This window comes from Rhincodon typus, chromosome 1, assembly GCF_021869965.1.
Source record: "Rhincodon typus isolate 14 chromosome 1, sRhiTyp1.1, whole genome shotgun sequence".
Taxonomy (NCBI): Eukaryota; Metazoa; Chordata; class Chondrichthyes; order Orectolobiformes; family Rhincodontidae; genus Rhincodon; species Rhincodon typus.
In genome coordinates, this window is record NC_063332.1 from 62,601,183 (window position 1) to 62,628,028 (window position 26,846).

Below are 26,846 nucleotides of genomic sequence, written 5' to 3' on the forward strand. Positions count from 1 at the left end.
AAGGGTCTAGGCCCAAAACGTCAGCCTCTCTGCTCCTATGATGCTGCTTGGCCTGCTGTGTTCATCCAGCCCTGCACCTTGTCTCGGATTCTCCAGCATCTGCAGTTCCTACTATCTCTGATACACTTATAATCCAGGCTGTTCACTGTTAACTATTGTATTACTGCAAGTATCAATAAATTGTGATTTGAATTTATTTCCAAATTTATTTTATTTGTAAATTTTTATGGTCTTTTGTATAAATCTTTTACACAAAGTAATATACTTGGATCAGTAGCATTTTGAAAGTATTGTTTAATCTATCTTCCAGATGGCATCTACACAAGAATCTCGATATGGCCAGAAAGAAACAGCTGACCAGAACTTTGACTACATGTTCAAATTACTGATCATTGGCAACAGTAGTGTTGGGAAGACCTCATTTCTCTTCCGCTATGCTGATGATTCATTCACATCTGCCTTTGTAAGCACTGTGGGCATTGACTTCAAAGTAAAGACAGTTTTTCGGAATGAAAAGAGGATCAAATTGCAAATTTGGGTAAGTTGACATCTATAGTTTAAAATACAGGTTTCTTTAACTCTGCAGCTCAGTGAGAATCCTTTTTTTGTAATTATATTTGGTATCTCTATACATCATTCATGACATTTTGTATTTTAAAATTGGTGGGATGCTTTACTAAAGTGTTTGCAAGGTATTAATGGCTGTTGCTCTTCTCTCTATGGGTAACTAAATTAAGTGTATGTATTGTCACTGAAAGGGGACACGCACTATTGTTCTGTCCCATTTTTCTCTTTCTCTTCACTAAACTAGTGAATGAAATCCTGGGTACTAATAATCCACTGAACAGCTAAGCCATGTTTGTAACATGAAGTCTTAATGATGAAGAGCATTGATTTTTAAAATGAGAAATAAGGAGAATGTCTGGCATAATGAATTTAAAACAGGAAAAGAAACCCAAAAGGCAATTTTCTTTCTTTATGTAGTAGTTTTCTACAAGTTGCATTTTTTGATCACTAAAATAGTCTCCTGAGTTCTGTCGAAACTGGAAGACCAACTTTAATTATATTCCAGCACCCTTATTTAACCCTAACTTTTCTTTAACTATATTCAAAGAAAATCCCCTGGAAAGTGGAATTCAAACAAATCAATCTCAACATGCAGTTTAACAGTCCGAACAGCACAATTTTTCTGTACTATTTGTTACGCAGTCACGCTTAGTCCCCTTCCCAAGGCTAAGCTGGGTGCACACTCATCAACATCTTCAGGACTTTTTAAATAAATTGCTTTTTTTAATAAAAGCATTATTAAGAAAATATGAAATACTTTTCTCATGTGAAAATCCCCTTATTTTGAGAAAAGACAAAGATTATTTCATGCATATTAATGATGAGGAGGAAGATAAAGACTTGGGTTTTGCATGTGTGTGAGATGAAAAAAGCCTTTTGTTGACATGGTTTGTTAAGGAAAATGAGCGGTTTTTTCATTAAATCTAGAAACTAGAAACTCCATGTTCAACAGCAGCAATAAACATATCTGCTTCGAAAGCCCTGCGTCTGCTCAGTGTCAATGCTCTGGTGACGCCAATGGATAATTTCATTATAAAAGCACAAACACTCAGATAAAGTCATTTTCCTTATTAGACCAGTTGTTTCTGTTCAGTCTGCATGGACTTTCAGTTGCACTCTCTATCTGGTTTTGAGGAAAAATTGAATTATTATCCATCTGCTTTACTAAATCACACTGCACTGTGGATATTTGTAATATCAGTCAATCACTCTGAATATTTTTAAACATTGCTACAAGCTAAAATGTAACATCCTACTGAAAATTAGGTTGGATGACAAATTCATATTTATTGACAAAAATCAATCCTATTTATTCAGGCAACATTTTTTAAAATCACCAAATAATAATTGTCAATGTCAAATGAATATTATTTTAACTTTTTAATTACATCCTCTTACACTTATGCTCTTAATGTTTGTAGACTTAATTGATATCCTGCTCCATATCATCCAGAAACTGAAAATGCACTGTTTGCATAAAATCCCATTCTATTCTGACAGTTGACCAGATTGTGTGGCCAGTAGAAAAGCAATGGTACTCATCACTAACCTCTCGCAAGGTTGCCTACAAAAATCTAGTAATTTCCAATGAGCAGTTTTCCTCTTCCAAACAGTAGTTTAAATCTGACATCGAGTCAGAGATGTACTGCACACAAACAGACCCCTCGGTCCAACTCGTCCATTCCAGCCAGATATCCTAAATGTAGTCCCATTTGCCAGTATTTGGTTAAAGTAAATTTCACGTGCCTCACAAGCAGTGAGGTGGGGCAGGCAGGATAAGAGGAGGACAGGTATCACACTGAAGTATTCTTAGAAGTAGCAAGTTAGAACTTAACTGTATTTTTGTCTTCACTTTTTTAATTTAAACTTTTAAATGCAAATTTAATCATTATTGTAAATATATATTTTGAATTCTTTATCACATTGTAAAATTTGACATTTTTAGATATTTAAAATTATTCTTTCAGAGCCGGCATGACAGTAATTATGAACTTAGATTGCTGTTAAAACCACATTTAAGGTGTGATTTCCAAGGGTTTTTGCAATGAGAATAAGAGCCAGATATCTTTTGTTGATTCGTGGAATATGGGCTTGCCTGTTCAGAGTTTCCCTACAAAAGGTGATGGTGAGCTACCTTCTTGAACCACTGCAATGCTGTTGGTAGATCCGCAATGCTGTTAGGGAGGGAATTCCAGCATATTGACCCAATGGCAGTGAAGGAATGGCAATTTATTTCCAAGTCAGGATGGTGAGTGGCTTGGAGGGAAACTTGTTCCCATGTATTTGCTGCCCTTGTCCTTCTAGATGGAAGTGTTTGTGGGCTTAGGAGGTGCTATCTAAAGATCTTTGGCAAATTTTCTGCAGAGCATTTTGTAGATAGTACACACTACTGCTACTGAGTGTTGGTGGTGGAGGGAGTGGATGCTGGTAAATGGTGTTAATGGAGTGGTCTGCTTTGTTCTGGTTGGTATCAAGCTTCTTGAGTTTTGTTGAATTTGCATTCATCCTGGCAACTGGGGAGTATTCCATCACATTCCTGACTCGTGCCTTGTGGATGGTGAACAGACTTTGGGGAATCAGGAGGTGATACTCACCACAGTATTCCTAGCCTCTGACCTATTCTTGTAGCCATTGTGTTTATATGGTGAGTTCAGCTGAGTTTCTGGTCAATGGTAATCCCCAGTAGGCTGATAGTGGGAGATTAAGTAATGGTAACACTGTGGAATGTAAAGGGACATTGGTTACATTCCATCTTATTGGAGATGGTCATTGCCTGGCATTTGTGTGGTGTGAATATTACTTGTCACTTGTCAGCCCAAGCCTGGATATTGTCCAGGTCAGGTTCCATTTGTACATGGACTGCTTCAATGCCTGAGGAACATTGTGCTATCATCAGTGAACATCCCCATTTCTGACCTTTATGATGGAGGGAAGGTCATTGATGAAGCAGCTGAAGATGGTTGGGCCTAAGACACTACCCTGAGGAATTGCTGCAGTGATGTCCTGGAGCTGAGATGATTGACCTACAGCAACCACAACTATTTCCCTTTTGTGCTGGATATGAATTCAAACAGTAAAGAGGATTCCCTTGATTCACATTAATTCTAATTTTGTTTGCACTCATTGATGCCCCACTGAATCAAATGTGGGACTTTGATCCCAAGGGCTGTCGCTCTCTCCTCACCTTTGGAATTCAGCTCTTTTGTCCATGTTTGAACCAAGGCTGTAATGAGGTCAACAGCTGAGTGGTCCTGGTGGATAGCAAACTGAGTGTCAGCAAACAGATTATTAAGCAAATGCTGCTTGATGACACTGTTGCTGACCCCTTTCCTCTCTTTGCTGATGATCAAGAATGAACTGACAGGGCCATAATTGGCCAGGTTGGATAGTCCTTCTGTTTTTTTTTTGTAAACAGGACATACCAGGGCACATTTCCAGATTTGGCAAGATCTGGAGCACCAGGCTTCAGTGCTATTGTAATAATGTTGTTGGAGCCCTTTGTATTATCCAGTGCCTTCATTTCGTGATGTCATGTGGAGTGAGATGAATTGACTGTAATCTTGTGGATATCTAAAGGACGCTGAGTTGGATCATCCACTTGGCACTTCTGGCTGAAGATTAGTACAAATGACTCATACCAACATGCCGGATTCTACCTTCGTTGACGATCGGAATATTTGTAGAGTCACCCCCTCTAGAGAGTTGCTTAATTATCCACCAACATTCATGACTGGCTGCCAGAGGGCAGCCAAGAGTCAGCTTTAGGTGTGGAGTCAAATAACCAGGAAAGATGTCAGTTTCATTCCCTAAAGACATTAGTGAACCAGATGGGTTTTTCCCGAACAATTGCAAAATATTTATGGTCATTATTAGACTCAACTCCCAATTTTTTTTTTTAAGAAAGGTGAACTCAAACTCCACCATCTGCTGTGGTGGGTTTTGAACCCCAGACCATTACCTGGATCTCTGGATTAGATAGTCTAGTGATGTTACCACCAGGCCACTGTCTCCCTTTGCTTTGCTTAGCTTGCTGAGCTCCTGATCTGTGCCGCCAAGTCGCTTTTAGTCATAGACAATGAAATCCTCCACCCAGGGTATATTCTGTGCTTCTGCCACCCTCGGTGCTTCCTCCAAGCTATGCAAAACATGGATGACTACTGGTTCGTCAGTTAACGGTAAGCAATCTGTGGTAACCAACAGGGGTTTCTTTGCCCATGTTTGCCCCAGTGTCTGTCTGGCTTCATGCTGTTTGGAGTCAATGTTGAGGACTCCCAAGGCAACTCTACCTCAACTGTATACCATGTTGCTACCATCTGTCAGGTCTCTCCTACTACTGGAACAGGACATATCCAGGGCTGGTAATGGTGTTGCCTGGGACATTGTGATTGGGAAGACTTTGCAGACCTGTAAAATTGGCTGGCAGTACTCAGATGCCACCTGCCTTTTTGTCAGATCTAAATTTTGTTGGCAATCCTGGTGGAGGGTTGGGGGGGCAGTCAGGTGGTATGTGTTACAATTCCATTATTAATTTGGAGGATATGGTTATCTGATCTGGGTTTTCTGAGTTCACAGCTTGTAGTTTAAAAGAGCTATTACTGGATTATTTAGAGTTATAGATTTATACAGCATGGAAACAGGCCCTTCGGCCCAAACTGGTCGATGCTGACCGTGGTGCTCACTCAGCTAGTTCCAATTGCCCGCATTTGGTCCATATCCCTCTAAACCCTTCCCATCTATGAACCTATCCAAATGTTTTATTTTAAATGTTGCTGTTGTACCTGCCTCAACCACTTTCTCTAGCAGCCCATTCCATGTATGCACCACTCTCTGCGTGAAGAAGTTGCTCCTTGCATCCTCCTTAAGCCTATCCCCTCTCTCCTTAAACCTATGCCATCTAGTTTTCAATTCCCCATCCCTGGGAAAATTATATGCATTCATCATGATTTTATACACCGCAATAAGGTTACCTGTCATTCTCTTACACTCCAAGGAATAAAGTCCAATCCTGGCCAACCTCTCCCTTTAACTCAGGCCTACTAGTCCTGGCAACATTCTCATAAATCTTCTTTGTACACTTTCCAGTTTAACTGTCTTTCCTATAACAGGGTGACCAAAACTGTACACAGTACTCCAAAATGCAGCCTGACTGTAACACACCCCACCTCCTCAATTTGAAAATTGTTTCTAATGTGACTCTTTAATGAAAGACAGGCCTGCCAAATCAGACAATTTCCTGACAGCAGATTTTCTCCTTGATAGCAAAAATCTTGCTGTAATTATAAAAGAAGTTCGTTTTTAACCATTCACCAATGGCTTGGCAATTAGTCTAGTAGGATGTCAGTTTTGTACCGGTAGTAGACTATTGACTCATAACCAGTAACTTGCGAATTGCCACATTATTCACATGAGGATTCCCCAAGTTGTTAATTCAGTAGTATAATGACAATGCTGACAGTTACACTATCATTACTATGCAAAATCTAGGGCAGTGTATTCAAATTAACGAAGTTCACAAATGAATTAAAATGGACATGTAGGAGTTAATGTACATGTGCATTACAAGTACAGCTGAGGCCAATTTTCTTTTAATGTAGTTAAACTGCAAGTAGAATAAAATGGGACAGTCTGTTAATAGATCAATAAGCTCATAAGATAGGAGCAGAATTAGACCATTTGGCCCATCGAGTCTGCTCCATCATTCAATCATGGCTGGTATTTTATCAAACCCATTCTCTTGCTTTCTCCCCATTATCCATGATCCCCTTAGTAATTAAGCATCTATCTCTGTCTTAAATACCCTCAATGACTGGGCATCTACAGCCTTCTGAGGCATTGAGTTCCACAGATTCATCACCATTTTGTCTGAAGAAGTTCCTCCTCATCTCAGTTCTAAAGGGTCATCCCTTTGCTCTGAAGCAGAGGTTAACATTCTCTACTTCCACATTATGTTAATAGAAATTAATGTATGCAATGTCGTCTTAATGTTTATCAATTTGAATTTACTTCAGTTATTTGTTTAAATTTAATTGTTCTTCTGCTGAACAATCATGCTAGTAATTTAACATATGTTGGAGCAGAATAGCTGAATCTACAGTATTATTAATCCATTCAAATATTAATAATTTTGCAAACATTCAGAAAAGTCAATTACAGCAATAACACTTAAACAACTAATTAAAGGCCAGACATTAATTGGGAAGGCACCTTATTTTGTGAAATGAAATTCTTTCATATTTAATATGACATTTAAGTTTCAAAACTCTGAACTGAGTTTAATTTTTCAATCTTTGCAACAATTATCCATGCTTTATACAAAAGGATCTTGATGGTTCCAAATATTATTTTTTGCTGCCTGTGATTTGATTTTAAAATGATCTTCATTTAGGCTTCATGTTTGCATCCTGGTTATAGATTTGTTTCCTAACTGTCATATGTATTTCAGGGAACATTCTACTATTGAGCATCTATGTAAAGATTAAACGGAGTGTAAACTGGGTGCAGAACATTGTACAGATGCATAAGTGAAATTTAAGTGAGAGTGGTTTCAATCATCCTACCTTCACTACTTCTGAATTCAAGCTACATTCTACATCATAATTACAATATCAGTGTGAGGTCAAATCTCTTTGGACCATCATTATAGTTCAAGTGTGAATACAGAACAATTTTAAATTGTGGTGTTTGTTAATAATTAACAAACCACAATGAGTGTTCAATCAAACAACTTGATACTTTGTGTGTGTTCTATTGTGGTCAAGCTTACTGGCCTGTGACTTCTATTGACTCCAATCAAGTATAGTTGATTTAAGTGTTGGAAGCTGAAAACCAGTGCACTGATAAAACAGAAATAGCCCAAGTTATGCTGTACATCAGCCTAAATTGAATTGCATTAAATCAATGGTTTCACTGTCTAATTTAATGGCTTGGGTTGTGCTGTTGATACCGTTTTCAGTGAAGGAAATATGCAAAGAGATGCACTCGCTGCCTGGTTATTTATTCTGTTGTAGATTGTATAAATGTGATCTAATTAAGCTTGTTTCAGACTCTGGTTTGTAGTGCTAAAATATGTTATGTTTGAAATTTTACCTTTTCTTGATGATTCATGTGCTCACTGGCTTGGGAGAAATGGAATTGAAAAGGCAGTTTTTTTTTTTTTTTTTGCAACGTTGATCAGTATTTCCCAAACCTGGTGGAGCAAGATATTTAAGTGAAGTATTTATTCCAATCACTTTTAAAATGGGATAATTATTAAAACCTTCTAGGATTTAAGAGCAAGTTTTACAATATTCTACAGTAATTTTTCAGAGCTGTGCATGTTGTATTTTGTTGGGTAATATTCAATTTTAACAGTAATACCTAACCGCCTTTTTGATTTTACTGAAGGTACTATTCAGTTACCTCCTGCAGGAACAAGTCGGCTAGTCTCACTCTTCAGTCTCTTCCCTGTAGACCTGTAAATTATTTCCCTTTAGATAATTATCTAATACCCCTTTAAAATCACAATTGAATTGGCATCCAGCATAAATATCATGTCTTCTATAAATGCATTCATGTATACACTTCAACCATTCCAGTGTGACCACCAACACCAAACTTTTTCCACTGCTTGGGATGAAGATCCTGCTTAGTCCTTCAGAGGATATTAGTGGCTACCTAGCCACTTTCTTCCAAACTCCTCTATGCTCTTTAACTTTTCTTAAATGTAGGTGCCCTGTTAGATTTTGTTTATTCATACTCAAAATATGGACATTGCTGACAAGGCCAACATTATTAACTATCCATAATCACTCTTGAGAAAGTGGTCACGAAAAACCTTCTTAACAATACATAGCTTGCAGAATCATTTCAGCAGACAGTCCAAAACCATGTACATTTCTGTGCATCTGGAGCTGTGTGGGCCAGTCTATTCTGGATGGTAAATTTCCTACCACTGAAGGAAATTAGTGAGCCAAATAGTGTGTTTTTTTTTTTTTTTTGCAATAATCTGATGCTTACATGTAACTGCACTGTTAGTGATACTGACATTTTAATTCTAGGTTTTTGATTTGATTAACTGAATTAAAATCCCTGCAGCCTTTTTGGATTTGAACTCCTTGGCCTGATTTTTAATTCTGTGTGGACAAATCAGATTTGAGTGAACTGAAATCTCACCATGTTTAGATCACTAATCCAGTAAAACAACTATGAAGCTATCATTCTCTACTTGCTTTGTTCCAGAAAAGGAAAATCTATCCTGTTATGCTCAATCTGTCCTCTTGGTTGGCCCATAAAGTAAGAAATAGGAACAGGCATAGGCTGTTCAGCCCCTAGAGCCTGCTTCACCATTCAAGAGGATCATGGCTGATCTGACATTCCTCAAGCCCACTTTCCTGCATTTTCCTCAACCCATGATTCCCGGACTAATCAAGAATCCTCTCCACCTTAATTATACACAAGGACTCTGCCCCCACCGTTCTCTGTGGCGAGGAGTTCCAAAGACTCAACCATCTAAGAGAAGAAATTCTTCCTCGTCTCTGTCTTAAATCAGCACCTCTTTGTTCTGAGACTATGCCCTCTGGTGCTGGACTCTCCCGTGAGGGAAAACATCCCCTCAGCACTTACCCAGTCAAACCCCTTAAGAATCCTGTATGTTTCAATGAGATCACCTCTCATTCATCTAAACTTCAATGAGTAGAGTCCCAACAATTTTAGCCTTTGCTCATAAGATAATCTGTCCTTACCAGGGATCACCTTAGTGATCCTCCTCTGAACAGCCTCCAATGAAAAGATATTGTTCCTTAAATAAAGGGACCAAAAATGCTCACCGTACTCCTGATGTGGTCTCACCAGCACTTCGTACAGTTGCAATAAGACTTTCCCACTCCTTTGAAATAAGGGCCCACATCCCATTAGCCTCCTGATTGCCTACTGTACCTGTGCATTAGCTTTCCTTGTTTCATGCACAAGTATCTACCAAGTCCCTTTGTGTTGCAGCTTTCTGCCGATCTCCATTTAAATAATATTCTGGTTGCATCCAATGAATTCTGATTCAAACTTTATCAATATTTTCTACATTGCTATTTTAAAGATATTGAGGAAATGAGATCTACACACTTTGCTGAAATTGTGGTCTATCCAAAAAGTTTCAATAATTTTTAAAATAGCTTTTCCCTTCAGAAATAAGCCTCAGTGCACTTGTGGCCTTTACAGTTTCTGTCACTCATTTTGGTGATTTATGTATCTGTTATCTCAGATGTATTTCTTCTAACACTCCACCTGGCTTCTTGCCTTCCAGGGAATAAATGGCTTTTTTTTATTCCTCCGCCAAACTAAACCATCTCACTTTGTTAAATTAATTTACCTTAATCCACTCGCACTACAGCCTGCCGAGTCCTTCTGACATTTTACTGTGGTCTTCCATACCATTAGCTACTTCCCACATTATGGCTACACTTAAATTCTTCTTTACCTGTGACATGATTTACAATATTCTGCATTCATGAAAAGTTCTATATTGCAAGTAGATTCTTCATTTCATATCCCCAATTTGCTCTCACCGTAATTTTTACCCATTCTAATCATGTACCAATGTTATAAATAACAATAATTGCCGATCCCTGAGCGACTTCCCAATTTCTGATATTCCAAGGAACTTAAGAAATTCTTCTGTTTTTATGCTCTACAGATTTTTTTCAATCCTTCGAACCCCTGATTCCACATAGCTTGTGCTTGTCAATCTGAGCCACATTTTTAAAATCCTCTAAGTTCATATATACCACACCTACTGTATTTCAGTTGCCTTTTTTGTCATTTTTTTTCAAAAACACCAGGTTGGTTAAGGATTACAAATGTCTTTTCTTGTGTAGATGTTAATAGGGTGTTTTCATTTGTGGGTTGCCTAAAACTATGGACCATAAATATAAGCAGAAAACTACTCTTTTTGTGTTTCAAAGGGCATGGGTATCACTGGCTAGGCCAGGATTTATTGTCCCTAATTGCCCTTGAGAAAGTGGTGGTCAGCTGCCTTTTAAAACTGCTACAGTCTGTGCTGTCGGTAAAACCACAGCGCAGGTAGGGAGGGAGTTCCAGTATTTTGACCCAGCAACAACGAAGGAATGGTGATATAGTTCCGAGTCAGAATAGTGTTTGGCTTGGCTGAGAACTTGCAAGAGTTGGTGTTCCCTTGTATCCACTATCCTTGTCCTTCAAGATGGTACTGGTTATGAATTTGGAACGTACTAACAAAACCAACCTGGTAAATTGCCAAAGTGCAAGTTATAGATGGTACTTAAAGCTGCAATTGTGCAACAGTGTTGGAGAGAGTGATGGTAGGTGGGATGTCAATCAAGTGGGCTACTTAGTGTTGGATGGTAACAAGCTTCTTGTGTTTTCAGAATTTCAGTCATCCAGACAAGTGGCGAATATTCCGTCACAGTCCTGACTTTAATTTCTGACATGACCTGCTCTTGTGACCACACTATTTGTATAGGTTTTAGATTTATGCTTTTAGTCAACGATAACCCAGGATGTTGTTAATGGGATTTCAGCAATGGTGTTACTACTGAGTATTAAGGGGAATTACTTGGATTCTCCCTTGTAGGTGATGATTATTGCTTGGCACTTGTCTGGTGGAAATGTAACTTGCTACTGATCATTGCAGTAAACCTGACAGCATCTTTGAGAGATCCTGCGTGATCTATGGAGTATTTGTTGGTTCATATTGCAGATTTCCAGCACAGCCAATACTTTAAATTTTTGATCAGAAGTAAAGTAAGAATAGGTACTAATCAATTGAATGAAGCATTCGGGAGAAACTGTTCATTGGTTGATTATTGAATTTGCTTCCTGTATTAAATAACTGAGGAGAATAGCATAAATGCCTTTAAGTGGAAGACTATAATTACAAAATGGACTAAAAGATAGTGTTGATAGAGCAAAGTTTGAAAAAAGGAAGATCAAGTAGAGCACAATCACTGCCAAAGTGTAGTTGGACTGAATAGCTTATTTCTGGCCTTACAATTTATGCAATTGACTATGTGTACTATAATAGTTTCTTCTTTGGAAAAGTAATCAATAAAAACGGAGTCAACATATATTCTGTACCCATACAATTCAAGTATCATCTACTGTGAGTTTAACTGACAGCTTCTCAAAGTGACATTTCAGTTAATAACTGAATAGCTCAGAGGATGGATCGTCAAGGTGTGATTGATTGCCAATCGGCAGTTTAGACAGTTAGTGACTGAGCTAATGTAAGGAAGAGAAAACATGAAAGTTGATCCTTTTACAATTCATTCCCACATAGAAGGATGTAGAGTTGTACCGGAGAGGAACAGAAATGCAGCGAAGTGAGAAGTAAATTGCTCCTTTTATTGGTATGTGAAGGTAGAGAAATTTTCTTGCTGTTTTCTCTTGAATGTTTTGAATCCTCATTTGGTATGAATTTGAATACACTGAGTATGCTTTGATGTTTTGTCCAAGTGTTATTTACTTGTGTTTTGACAATTTACTGACAAATCACTTAAGCATTTATAGCTCAAATTGATGCATATGTTGGGCATCAGGTGAAGACAATTCAATGTTACCTGTTCTGCTATCAATGATGATTTAAATAGTTCAGTCATCTCAATCTGTTCTTTTCACATTACTTAAATATTTGCTGGACTAGCAATGGGGAACTTCGTGGACATTTTATGTTATAGGTGGTGAAAACAAAGACCGCTTAAATGGGAAACTTTATTAATCTGTCAACATTATGGAGATGTTTTTAAATCCTTTACCTTGATCATGATACACTCAGGTCCTACGTAGGAGAAATGCAATGCTGCCAGCATGTTTTGCAATCTATTCAATGGTTTATCAGCTCTGCTGTATTTTTACACAGCCGAATACATTGCTAAATGCATCATTATCGGGCAGGTGCATGTGTTACAATAATGGCTTCTATACCAAGGAGCAACAGAAAAGTTCTGGCCTGACAGCCCTGCAAATTAAAATGTTACTGACTGACCAAGCATGTTCATACTCTTTTATCTCACAATCATATAAAAGCAAAGTAAATGTATGTTGGAGATTTCAAATCAAAACAAAGTGCTGGAGAAACTCAGAAGGGCCAAACATGGACTCCATGTTTAACTGTTTGTTTCTTTCCCCACAGCTGTTGCCAGACATGCTGAGTTCCTCCAGCATTTTCCAGTCTTAACACAGTTACACAATCTCCAATGATGTGTTTTTTTTAATCAGGCATGGTACAGTTTCTGAAGCTTACTGTTGCAAAGTGATTTCAGTTGAGCTAGAGCAAAGTAGAACTTGTTGGATTAGAGTTGTACCAAACCGATTATTGGTGTATACCAATGTGTTTTACTGTAAAGGCTTCTTAGTCTTCCTGCCACAATTGAGGCATCACGCATAGGCTAATGCATGTTTCTCTGTTAAATTTTAAAAGCATAATAAACACATGTGAACACTTCAGTGGGCAAAATAATTCTCCAGAAACATAGTACAAAAATCATGGGGCTTGAGACCACACCCAGTTGCAGAAATAATGGCAAGCATAATGACTTAATGGCTAATCAGAGGTGTTCCATCGAGGAAAAACTGTCACAATTAAGTTTTCCATCCGGAGATCAAAAATCTCATTATTTGGTAGAGAAGCCTGTATGTATAGATATACAATATGTGCATTGTCATCTCATTGATTACCCAATTTGTTACCTTAACTACCTTTCCAAATAACTTGTCTGACCAGAAAGCTCAATGCTTCAAAAATTCAACAGCAAAATCCAAGCAAGCTGTTGAGTTGAGTCCTTAACCTTGAGTCCCAGTGAATTCACAGCTGTGCCTATCCTCTTCTGTTATCTTTAGATGCAAGCAATACCCAAAAATTGGGCGTGATGATTTATTTGACCTTACAACCACCCAACTAAGCAACGGCAAATCACCAGCATCGGAATATCAGCTTGCATGCTCGTAGGCTGGCTTAGGCAGCAGAATCTCTGTCAGAGGCTGCACATTAGCAGGCAGTGGCAGCCAGCAGCTTATGGTTCAGAGGGAAGACTTTGGCATGGAGGGACAAGCTGCAACACTATTGAAGGTGATGCAGCAGCTTATGCTGCAAACAACTGCTCACTGTCCTCACTGGGACAAGGGTGGAATCCAGTCAATTAGGGTGGACCACTACAATCAGTTCAGAAGCTGGGCCATTCATAGCCTGATGTAGTTGACCATGATCAGTCAGATGCTTGGCTCTGAAGGCCAGGAAATCCGCACTGTTCCAGTCCAGGGATTGGACCTTGTTGATCGGTCAGTCGGGGTTGCATTCCAGGAGATTAGTTAGTTGGCCAGGCAGGGTCTGTACTTAATCCTGGGGATTTTCAAGGATCAGTCCATATTGGCACAAAGGCTGCAGGCAGCTCTGGTTTGGGGTTGACTTCATTGTACTGGGCTGATCAGGGAATGATCAAAGTGATAAGGACAATTGGAGATAGGGTGGGGCCATTTAGTATATTGTAGGGATCTGTGTGGCCCTGGTGAGAACGGAGGGGGTTGAAAACCAGTTGTGGTCGCTCTGGCCTTGATACAGGAAAGTGCAGTGCCAGCTAGGGCAAGGGATTGACAGCCATGGACTTGGGGTGGGGGTTAAAGCAAATAAATTAACTATGAACTGAAATGAGGGGAGAATGAAGGTTTATCAGGGGAAGAGGGATCAAAACACTAGGAGAAGTGAAGAACGAAGAACATTTCATCGTGAGGCACAAGTGGAGCCTACAAATCACTGGTACAAAATGCATAGCTCAAACCTCCCTATATTGATCCAAAGATCAATTGCACAATAAGTTTTTTTTTATATAAATAAACAGCATCTGAAGGGAGAGGCTACATTTAAAATAAAAAATGGCAGACCCTGAAGATCTGAAACAAAAACAGAAAATCCAGGAAAAACAGCAGATCTGGCAGCATCTGTGGAGAGAGAAAACAGTTAATGCTTTCAGTCCAGTGACCCCCCTCCAGAACTCAGCTGCTGAATTTCTCCAGCAATTTGGCTTTTATTTCTGAAGTGGGGGAAGTAACTGTTCTTTCCAGGAAGGCAGAGTGTAACCCTGTAATTAAAGCCTTGGAATGACCCATTCCAGTAATGTGGAATGCTGTCATCATGCAATGATATACATCTGTCATTAATTCATAGGTGAGCAGAAGGTTGTGGCAGAGGGGGTTGGACACCAGGCAAGGGTTTGGTTTTCAGTGGGCACACTCCCTTCCTGATCCTAGGTCCCTTGGTTTCCTTTTGGAAGGCTGCTGACAAACATGACACGTTTGAAGAAGGCCTTCACGAGGTGTGGGAAACTCAAACACCTCATTTAATTGCTAAACCACCATCAAATTGCAGTTGGCTCAGGGCTCATGGACAGGATTTAATCAGCGGTATGTTCTTCCGACATTATAACCAGGACCGTGTGCCACTTATTCTCTGTCTTTTTCCAGTTTCCCAGATGAAAGAAATGTGATTGGACAGCCAGCAGTGTCCAGGACAGCAAGATACATGAGAACCCAATGAGTGCAGCCCAGTGCTCTCTGATCCCACTGTCTCTGGGTCGGGGCAGGAACAAGGGCAGGGTTGAGGCTTGAACCAGGAGCCCCTGGTTTTTTTGCTGTCCCCCTCATGGCTGGGGAAGTTGACAATGCAGTAGGTACAGACAGCCTGTGAAAGAGTCCCCTGACTTAAGCAGGGCAGTTCTGTATCACTACCACACCTTTCTGACAGATATCCTTACCATTAATATAAACATAACTTTCACCTGAGTATTTCATATTACAGTGGCTTCACTTTTTATTTACCTGTACACTGTCCGTTATTGAGATAAGCTTCATCTGAGAGCTAACTTACTGTCACACCTCATGGTTAACACAGTTTGATCGTTACAGAAGAATGAGGGACATTTATTTATAGCGGAAGAAACCGTGTTGTGGCTTTGCATTTATTTATGAATTTTTGTGGCAGTGTCCAGTGTTGTACACATCACATTGTGGGACATGGCTGAAGCTGTAGGCTGAGCTGGCCCTCTCTATGCATTGTAAACAACATTGTCCCATGTCACTGATCAGGATAGTTGAAATGCAGGTGAACTCTCACTTCTGTAGGAATTCTTCTAACCAACATCCTGAGATGGTCACACATTTGGACAGTTCTGACACTGCCCGTAATTTTCTCATTTTCCAACCTTAACTGACTATTCCCACCTGCCCCCACCACCATACCCAGCAGGACCTCAGACAGACCCTTTACACTTTCGTGCCCCCAGTTGTACCCTCTGTCCTCTCCTGGGTCCCTCTTGCACTCCTTGACTTGATTTGACAACTTCCGTGACCCTTACTCACCATTACCAGTCTAGAGCCTCTATACACTGTTGCCGTTAGGTTAAAGAAGGCCCACTGGTACATACCACCTTTTAAACAATTGTGAACTGAGTGTAACAAGATTCTCGTTTGCCGCTCATTTTATTTTGTAGGTAGGATTTGATTAAAAAGGCTTATGTTAAGGAGTATGCATGGCTTGCAATGTGTTACAAGTGGGAAACCACCACAGTTTGATATGATGCTCCACAAACCTCTTACATTATCTCCACATGTCAGCCTGCTGTCAGGAAATCAGAATTTCACATCCTGCCTAAATAATTCCCCGTTCATGGCACATTGCTAGCTCTTGTGGCCCCCACGTAAACCTCACCACAGCTGAATCAACATCCCACTGATATCTAAGCAGTACCTGGCCACCTTATTCTTCCTACCTCCCTTCGCACTTATTTCGATCAAGCCTCATTTTCCATGGCCATAGTGCAAGATTTGTAATATTACCTTACATTTTGCTGTCTACTTCCTTGTTTCTTACACTTCTCAATTTGATGTTGCCTACAAAGTTTTGAAATTACAATTCTTGAGTCTGGATCATTTATGTAAATAATGAATAATACTGGTCCCAGCACTAGATTCTTTGGAATGCTACATTTGTACCTGTTGCCAGTCTCTACCATTAACCCGTATTGTGTGGCTGTTTTGTAACGAGCATTCTGTTACTTGTTCCTGACCCCACCTAGTTAATCTAATCAAAGCCCTTTTAAAGTCCGGCCATATTACATGTATTGCATTACTGAAATACTTTGTATTTTTCTTCAGAATTTATGAATATTGGTCAAGTACGGCTTTTCCTCTGAGATGTGGACTGATCATTCCTCTGATTTCAGTTTTTCAATGTTTTCTATTTCATCTTTGAGTAAAGGTTAATTACCAATGTTAAGCTAATTGGCCTCCAGTTCCTTAGACCTGTTCTGTCTCATGTTTTAAATACAACAATGACATTAGCTGTCCACCCCGTAAATGTTCCATTTTCTAACAAACTCTTTTATAACATATGTCTCTACTTCCTCTTTCCTAATTTTCAATGTGCGTTGATGCAGTCCATCTTGTTTTATCTCCTTGAAGATGGATTTATTTATTCATCATCTTGCCCCTTTCTTGCCTTGGGATCCACTGAGACATAGTAATCAATTCATATTTCTTCAATGTCACTATCATTAACTGTTGTTCATTCTACATTTTCTTTAGTTGCCCTATACCCACCTTAAGACCAAAAGACCATAAAAATATAGAAGCAGAAGTAAGCCATTTGGCCCACTCGGACTGTTCCAGCATTCAGTAAGATCGTGCTGGTCTGATAAGCCTCAACTCAACTTTCCTTCCTTGCTGTGATAATCCTCCATTTCCCTACTGATTAATAATCTGCAGTGCTCAGCTTTGAACATATTTAATGGGTTAGCCTCCCCAGCTCTCTGGGGTAAAGCATTCCCCAGATTCACCACCCTCTGACAGGAACAATCTTCCTCAACTCTGAGCAACCCCTTAATTTGAGAATATGCACTTTGGTCCTAGACCCTCCCAGAAGGGGAAGCAATCTCTGAGCATTTGCCCTATCAAACCACCTGAGGATCTTGCGTTTCAATAATGGTCACCTCTCATTCATTCTTAACTCCAATGAGTTCAAGCTTAATTTACTCAACTTCTCAGAAAAAAAATCATCCATGTTTGAAATCAACTCAGTGAACCTTCTCTGGACTATCTCCAATAGCAATATATCTTCCTTAGATATGAGGCCTAAACCTTTTCACAGTATTCCAGTTGTAGTCTGACTAGTGCTTTGTATAGTTTCAGAAAGCCCTTTGAAATAAAGTCCAATAGTCCATTTGATTTCCCTATTACCTGCTGTGATTTAGGCATAAGGACCCCCCAACCCCTCAGTGCTGCAGCTTTCTGCAGTCTTTCCCCATTTAAATACTATTCTGCTCTTCTATTCTTAATTTCTTTTTGTTTTGTCTATGCTGATCGCATTACTATTTCCATTTAGGATCCTTGATAATGTAATTTTGTAGCTTCTCTTTGCTTTCCTGAGTATCTGAAGACTTGAATAAAAACAAAGTAATGTGGGTGCTGGAGATCTGAACTAGAAAGAGTGCTGAAGAGTGTGGAAGAATCATATTGGACTCAAAACATTAACTCTGTTTATATCTTCTCAGATGCTGCCAAACCTGCTGTGTTTCACCAGTACTTTCTGTTTATATGTCTTGCAGACTTCTTTACTAACCGCTCTACTTTTCCTTTCCCTGTGAATTTTAGTATGTACTGTTTATTCTTCTCTAGTATTTTATTATTGTCTAGTCTGTTCTTGCATTTAATGGAATGTATTTCTCCTGAAATCTACTGATCTTAAGTATTTCACACTGCCTATCTGTCCTTGTCATTTTTATTTCAATTTTACCTTCTCTAGCCCTAAATTACCCTGTCAAAATTGGTATTTCTCAATTCATTACTTTGCAGTTTATGCCAATAACACGAAAGCCTAAAATCTTTTTGATTTTACCCAAATTATATTTCTGACTAACTTCAGGGTTGAAACTGCTGAAAGGCAATCCTTTTTGAGTTATCAGTGTTATGACATTCCCTTCCAATCGGCCTTATCATTGAACCAATAAGAAGGTAGTTGAGACCGTGAATAGGTTAAAAGTTGATTAAAACGATAGTGATAAGGCTGGCTGTACTTAAATGTTGATAAATTACTTGGCTGAGCTGGGATGATGTATTTTAGTTTGCTGAGGGATAGAAGTGTATTAATTTTGGAATTGCTGAGTATATCTTCCAATTCTTTCTAAGTACAGGATGGACAACTGTAAATTGTAAATGCTACACTTTTTGTTCAAAATGTGATGAGGATAAACCCAATAGGATGGTCATTTTTAACCATGGTATAGGGAATCTTTTTGGAAATGCTAATCCAGGACAAAATTAACACTCTCTCAGCCAATTCCGAAAAGCCAGCACAGATTTGTTGAAAGCAAATTAAATTTAACTGACTTGATTGTGCTTTTGATGAGATTATGGGGAGAGTTGATGGGGACAGTGTAGCTGATGTGGTTTATATAATCTTCCAAAGGCAGTTAATTAAAATTTTACATCTTAGATTGTTCAGCAAAGGTTGAAGCCCCCATGGAATGAAGCTGTGACACCCTGGGTACGAAATTAGGTAAAGAACAGGAAACCTAGAATAGTGATGAGTTGGGGGGGTGGGGGGTTGGTGGTGGGTGGAGTGGTTGCTGAGGGCTAAGTGCTAGGACCACTGCTTTTTGGTGTATATTTATGACACAATGCATGGAATATACTGCACATTGAAGAGGTTGAAGATAGGCTTCAGAGAATTGGTAGAATTGGTGGATTTTGTGCTAAATGGCATTTAATGCAATAAAGTATGAAGCGATTTGGTTTGGAAAAACAAAGACAATATAAAATCAGAGACCTTGGACTATATGGGCACATATCATTGAGCATTGTAGGAAGGTTGAGAAAGCAGTTGAGTCATTAGGGATCCTCTGCTTTATAACTAGGAGTTTTGTGCAGAATTTTAAGTGGCTGATGGGGTATCAGGCTTGGGGGTGGGGTGATAGAATTCTCCAGATCTTTTTCCCATTGATACCCACCCACCCCAAAATGAGCAGCAAATTTAGGGCTCACCCATGCCCCTTATGTGGCCCACCTGCCTTCCCACTTACTGACCAATTCCTGCCTGGCAGCCGTGGGAGGTCAGGAATGAATGAGAAGCCTTGTAGGGAAATCTGCTTGTGTGAAGGATTGCAGCCTCCTCCATCAGATCCCTTTTCCCAATCAGAGCTCCCCACCCTTGGGTATCCCCACTCTTTTGCAATCTAGTCCCTGCCTCCCCAACACCACCTCTCTGAGCCGCCAGAGTAAACTGCACCATGAGCTCCTGGCACTTCATTCTGTGGCACTGGGTGTAGTTCCAGCAATGGGTGCCCTCCAGGTGGTATTGCCGGAACAGCAGATTGGCTGGTCAGACAGGTGGGACTTTCCTCCTAGATAGGTGCAGAAACTGCATCTCCAGTCAAAATGGCTGCAGACTAGATATCAGGAACAAGGGGTGTGGGAAAGCATTTTGTGGGAAAAATTCTTCCTCATTGTGTGCAAGAGCAAGAAAATTATGACTATTTATAAATGCCCGGTTTGGCCTCAACTGAATTGTAACATCCAATTCTAGAAGCTGTGCTTTAGGAGGGATGTGAATAGCTGAGTGTGCAGAAAAATACACAGAATTGTTACAAGGATGAGAAACTTCAGCTACTTTGGGGAGGGCTGGAAAAGCTGGAGGTATTCACCTTGAAGTTGAGAAACTCAAAAGGAAGTTTGACAGAAGTGCTCAAACTCATGAGGGGCCTAGTCCACGTGAATGGAGTGAAACCTCCCATTGGTAGAAGGGTTGGGAACCAAAGATGCAAGGTATAGATGGTCAGCAAAAGAAACAAAGTAAACAATTTGGAATTGTTTGTAATGCAGTGAATGGTTACAATACGGAACACACTGCCTCAAAATGTGGTGAAGGCAGTTTTAATCGTTGCTTTCTAAAGGGAATTAGATAAGCACTTAAAGGAAAATTAATTGCAGCACTATGGTGAAAAGCAGATTGTTCCAGCAGAGAGCTGGCACAGATTTGACAGGGTGAATTGCCTCCTTCCATGCTGTAACCTTTTATGATTTTTGGTTATGCAGGGGTTGCACTGTCTCAACAGGGGGAAGGAAGCGTTGGTGGAGAGTCACAGCAGAAGTGAAATATCAAAGCTATTTTGATAAAACTTAACACTAATGAAATAACTGTTTCAGCCACCAACCTCAAGATGAACCAATACGCAAGAAGCCACTTAAAGCAAGTTAAAGATACAGAATAAATTATGAAGATTACAATACCTCAGTTACTGGGGACAAGCCACAGACAATTGGATAGAATAGAATAGAAATTTATTATTACATCTACTTTTACAAGAAGAATACAGCAAAAGGTTTTAGGAGTCACCCCACCACGGTAGCTGCATCAAGGACAGAAATCATTCATAATACTTTTTTTAAAAAGTATTAAGACAAAGTTCATCTCAGTTCAGTTAACTGCTCCTGGGCTCTAGGAAAACTAGCTAAGAAACCCTGAAGACCCAGCCGCGATGAGGCCGCCACACTGGACCGCTGCAATACCAGGCCAGGTGCTTCTGCCGAAGACTGCCATGCCAGATCACCACACTGGGCCGAAACCTCCTTCAGACACTCGGGCCTAGCTGCGGACCTGGAGTGTCAGCCCAGCCTGTGTCTGGGCTGGGAGACCGGTTCCTTGCTTGTCAGTAGACCCCAGGCTGGGGTGGAGCTGTGTCTGGCTTGTCCTGGGGTTGCTCCCACCAGAGGCCTTTTCCTTCACCTACCACTCTCCAGTCTTAAAAGCAAACAGAAAACAAAGCGGAACAGTGTCTCTTTCTTAACACAGTTTTAAACCAATAAGCTGGATTGGAAATAATCCACTAGAATGTAATAGATAAACACTAGGCCCAATACAAAATGATAAAGCTAGTTGTAATTAATTAAGCAAGAGTGGCATTGAGTGAAATGGTGCAATGGAAAGCACGGAAAGCCATGACAGGCTGAATGGCCTCTTTCACAGCAGTAACCATTCTGTAATCCAAGCATAAAGTAACACGGCTGGAAGCAGTACATTGTGAAGGACGTAGACAGGTTAACTGAGGGGTAAAACTAAAGCAAATGAATTTCAATGTGAAGTCAAAAACAAAGTGCTGAAGAAACACAGCTGGTCTGACAGCATCCGTAGAGAGAAAAACAGTCAACGTTTTGAGTCCACTGACCCTTTTTGTTTCAGATTTTCAGCATCCACAGTTCATTTGTTTTTGTTCAGTATGAGGTCATCCATTTTGAAAGGCCCTTCGGCCCATTGAGTATGCATTGACATAACTACCACCAAAAGCATGCAAACCCCAATTTCCTGCACTTGTTCCATATCCTTGAATGTTATGATATTTGAAGTGCTCTTCCAAATATTCTTTAAAGGGTTGAAGGTTTTCACTACCTTCCCAGGCAATTCAAAATAGGTAAATCTAACTTTTTACTAAATACTGAGAAATTAGAAATTATGGAAAGCTAAAATATTACTCGATATTTCAAGTGAGCTGAAATTAAAAGAAAAAATTATGCTTCTGTTGCACAGGACATTAGTCAGATTCTATCTGGAATACTGTGTTCAATTTCAGGTTCTGCACTTGATAACTTATATTGGGTGTGCAGTGAAGATTCATTAGTTAATCCTGGAGTTTCAGAGTTAAATTGGGAAGGCAGCATCCATAGACTAATGTTTTTTACTGTAGCATTCACTTTTTTTTTACCACTTTGTCTTGTCTATAGAAGAGCAGTTGATCACAGTAATTACAATGTTAAGAGGTTTAGCAGCACTTATGAAGAAACATTGAGTCCAGTATGACTGTTCTTCAGAACTGTGAGGCAACAGTGCTAACCACTGAGCCACCATGCTGCCCCAAGGCTGAGAAAGAAATTGGATAAGGGTAGTAAGTGACGTAGTGCAACGGCAAGTAAATGGAGTTGTGGCACAGATCAACCTAATTGAATAGCGAATTAAGCTAAATGGTGCACGCTTTCTGCTTCTATTATTACAACCAGACTCTGGGCGATGTTCCTGAAAACCTGTGTTCTAAAAGGATCCAATTTAATCAGGCTTACTTGAGTCAACAAAGTGAGGTCATTGATTATCAAACATGAAACATAAAAATGCAACATACATATGAGAAATAAGAGCTAAGTCCAAAACAATAAAACTAAAAATGTCTGAATTGTTCGTGAAGAGCATACAGTTGAGTGCTGTGACCATTGTAGTGGAGGTTACCAGTAGCATTGTTGGTCATTGAACAGTCAGTTTCACGATCCTTAGTTTTGCAGATTGGTTGAGATTCTGTAGTTCTAAATCCTTTCAACCATGAGTGAATTCCAGCATTTAGAGTGAGAGAAAATCCTTTTGTTGCTCTTTTTCCTTTTATAACCAGTTTGCAGCACTCTGAGTGAGAGGATTATTACCTCCAAATCAGGCATAACTTGATGATTATTCTTCACATCATGCTTACACTCAAACTCAGGCTGGTACACATGACAGCAATCAGTCCCACTAGCATGCTTCAGTAGAGTCAAAACTAGCTTTTTAACCCCTGTCCCTGTGTATCCTTCAAAGGAAAAACACAAACTGTGCCTGTACTTGCTGCTGAGCAGGGAGTTATTAGCCCCTTGTTACCTGTGTAGTCACAAGAAATCATAGTTTGAGATAGCAAGATCTGAGTACTGCAAACTGGTTACAAAAGGAAACAGAGCAACAAAAGGATTTTGTCTGTCTGTGTCTGTCTGTCTGTCTGTCTGTCTGTCTGTCTTTCTCTCTCTCTGTCTGTCTGTCTGTCTTTCTCTGTCATGCTTAAAAGGATTCACAACTACGGAATCTCAACCATACTCCAAATCATTGTTTGAAGTTTCTTTGACACTTTAGGTATTACATTCCATTCATAGAATCGGAGTCAAAATCCTAATTATACGGCATGGAAACAGACGCTCTGGTCCAACTTGTCCAGGCCAACCAGATATTCTAAACTAATCTCATCCCATTTGTCAACATTTGGCCCATATCCTTCAAAACCATTCCTATTCATATATCCATCCAGATGCCTTTTAAATGTTGTAATTTTACCCACCTGCACCACATCCTCTGGCTGTTCATTACAAATACGCACCACCCTCTGGGCGAAAAAGTTGCCCCTCAGACCCCTTTTATATCTTGCCCCTCTCACCTTTAAACCTATGCTTCTCTAGTTTTAGACTTCCCTACCCTGGGGAAAAGACCTTGGCTATTCATCCTATCCATGCCCCTCATGATTTTGTAAACCCCTATAAGGTCACCCCTCAGCCTCCGGCTGTCCAGGTAAACAGCCCCAGCCTATTTAGCCTCTTCCTATAGCTCAAACCGTCCAGTCCCAGCAACATCCTTGTTTGTCTTTTCTGAACCTTTTCAAGTTTATGGTGGAAATCCAGATTTTAAAATGACATGCGTGACTGAACTCCCAACCAGATAGATGGCAGTCTTAGCAGAAGAGTAGTACTGTAAAGGCCTCTAAATAATTTCAAAACAAACCTTTCTCCTAGTAGAAAAAGGCATGGATAAGAGCAAGTTCGTCCTGTAGTCTGCCAGATCTAGCTTATTCCCTCAAAACAAAAGGTGCCCCAAAGATAAGTAGTAATCAACGTCTGAGCAATCTCTTGATTACTATCTCCTGGAACCAAGAGAAAAATACTCCCTCTCCTCCTGTCTACTCCAAACATGATCTAAGTGAGCGGAAACATCAGTGTTTCACAGCATATACAATATACAAAAACATGCCACACAGCAGAATTGATACAAGAAAAACAATCAATCTCCAACTAATCAGTAATTAGACTAAACCACATATACTGTATTATATGACTGCTCAAAAATAGCTAGTATAATCAGTTGTTCATTGAACTGTGCTGTGACAGACAGAATGCACCTGAAATAGGTTATCATCTTTGTCAGTCTTAGCACATTTTGTACCTCCAGAACTTTCTCCACTGTTTTGCTTTTTTACTGGTTTCTCTACTGGAGCTGACTTTTTTCTCTTAGCCTTTTGATCATTCATCATTTTACTCTAGACAGCAACTTAATATACAACTGCAGCCATTTTTGGCTGTATCAGCAATCTTTAAAAGCATTTGTTGGAATTAAACGTTTAAAATGTCACAGTATTTCACAGCATAATTGTAATGTTATTTATATATCAATTTCTAGTTCATACTGTTGGTGAGATAGTTTGAAAGACTAATTTAAAGATGAAAGTCAAACATTCCTTTCTTGTAAGTTACTGAATTTAGTACAGGTAGAGTCAAACAATGAATGAATTTGAAATAAACACAACAGGGAGTATTTTTTTTATCCTTACCCTGCATGCCTCCTTCATTATAGTACCTTCCTATTCTTAATGCAAATTCTGACTATTCCCCTGTTGCAAATTGTATCCAATTAAACTCCAGTTGAATTAACTATACGTCACAATGACTTGTACAGAATAAGTACAGTGCATGGCAGATATTTGGGTCTTTGTCAAACCTGTTTCAAAGTGAGTTTTAGGTAACATATTTTTATTGTTTAGGCCTTGTTGGCAACAATTTGCTGATAATTTCACAATGTCCCTCCATTTTTCTGAATAACATGACCTAAATGTAGATTTATTATTGATTGCTTTAAAGAGAATGGTCTCTTAAATTACATGGCTTACCCTCGCTACTTCCAAGTTATTTAATGGTAGAGTTACTGATCTTTTTTTCTTGTTAATGCAGCATGTAGACATCAAAGCTATGTATGGCTTTTTGCTGCATTGTGAATATTTCATAAGGCAGCGTATTATGAATTGTAATCAGCAGGAGTGAAATAGGACAGAAATAACCGTTTTATTGACATGAAAGACAAAATGAAAATCTGTAAAAGGAAGAGTTACTTTGCAAATTAATACATTTTTATGATCTCTATGCACTTTGAATTCAAAATTTCATTTAAAATCCACTGTTTTCCAGAATCGAAAGTACCTGGTCCTCTCTCATTCAATTTAAAAATAGCATTAAATTACAAGTTTTTTATTTTACAATCTCCAGTTAGCCAAACCCAGTGTCAGCGTCAGATGCTCTCAGGTACACTATGATTAGATGCAGTTACTTTGTCTGTTCCACCACAGTATTGTGCTTCAGAAAAGCCTACTTTTAGAGTGTTAGAGATAGCAAGAACTGTAGATGCTGGAGTCAGCGACAACACTGTGGGGCTGGAGGAACACAGTATGTCAAGCAGCATCAGAGGAACAGGAAAGTTGACTTTTTTCGGGTCAGAAGAAGGGTACTGACCTGAAACGTCAACTTTTCCGCTCCTCTGATGCTGCCTGGCCTGCTGTGTTCATACTTTTAGTGTGATATTTTGTCTATGACTGCTGTGGGAAATAGTGTGCTCCTTGCTCAATGAGATGAAAATATAATGGAAAATTGAGAATTTTTTTAATAGAATCCCTACAGTGTGGAAACAGGCCAGTCAGCCCAACAAGTCCACACTGACCCTCTGAGCACCCACCCAAACCCATCCCTGAACACTAAGAGGCAATTTAGCATAGCCAATCCACCTAACTTGCACATCTTTGGACTGTGGGAGGAAACAGGGAGAATGTGCAAACTCTAAACAGACAGTTGCCTGAGAGTGGAATTGAACCTGGGTTCCTAGTGCTATGAGGCAGCTGTGCTAACCACTGAGCCACCATGCCACCCTTCATATGTTATGAACATATTATGAACTGTTATCCATTAGGGACCGGACTGGTGCTGCCCAGATAACAAATTGTGCCCTATACATAGTAAGAACTAAAAGTTAAAATAATTACTGAAATTACTGAGACCTATTAATACATACTTATTTTAATTTTCTTACTTATCATCCTGAAAATTCATGATTATCTTAATTATCTTATTGACTTTAATCTTCAGCTGCTTTCTTCAAAAGTCAGTTTTAGTGACCTACACTCTTGAAAACTGATATAAATCTATGTAAACAGTTTTGTGTGTACTGTATGGAATATTATTAAACACTATCTTTAATACACAGGGCAATCAACTTGTTAAAGCATTTCCTACCAGTGTTGAGACAGATTCATATAAGAATAGAAACCAAAAGAACTGCAGATGCTGTAAATCAGGAACAGGAACAAAAACAAAGTTGCTGGAAAAGCTCAGCAGGTCTGGCAGCATCTGTGGAGGAGAAAACAGAGTTAACGTTTCGGGTCCAGTTCTGAGGAAGGGTCACCGGACCCGAAACGTTA

The 26,846-nt window shown here is 39.5% G+C and overlaps 1 protein-coding gene across 2 annotated transcripts in view; it reads left to right on the top strand.

The window, feature by feature from the left end:
- The window catches only part of rab3c (RAB3C, member RAS oncogene family), a 162,924-nt gene that overhangs the window by 8,616 nt on the left and 127,462 nt on the right, over positions 1 to 26,846 (top strand). For both annotated transcript variants that reach the window (XM_048601837.1, XM_048601827.1), the window contains exon 2: positions 311 to 538. In XM_048601837.1, coding sequence (XP_048457794.1) covers positions 311 to 538 — 228 coding nt within the window. The remainder of the gene's footprint in view (positions 1 to 310; positions 539 to 26,846) is intronic.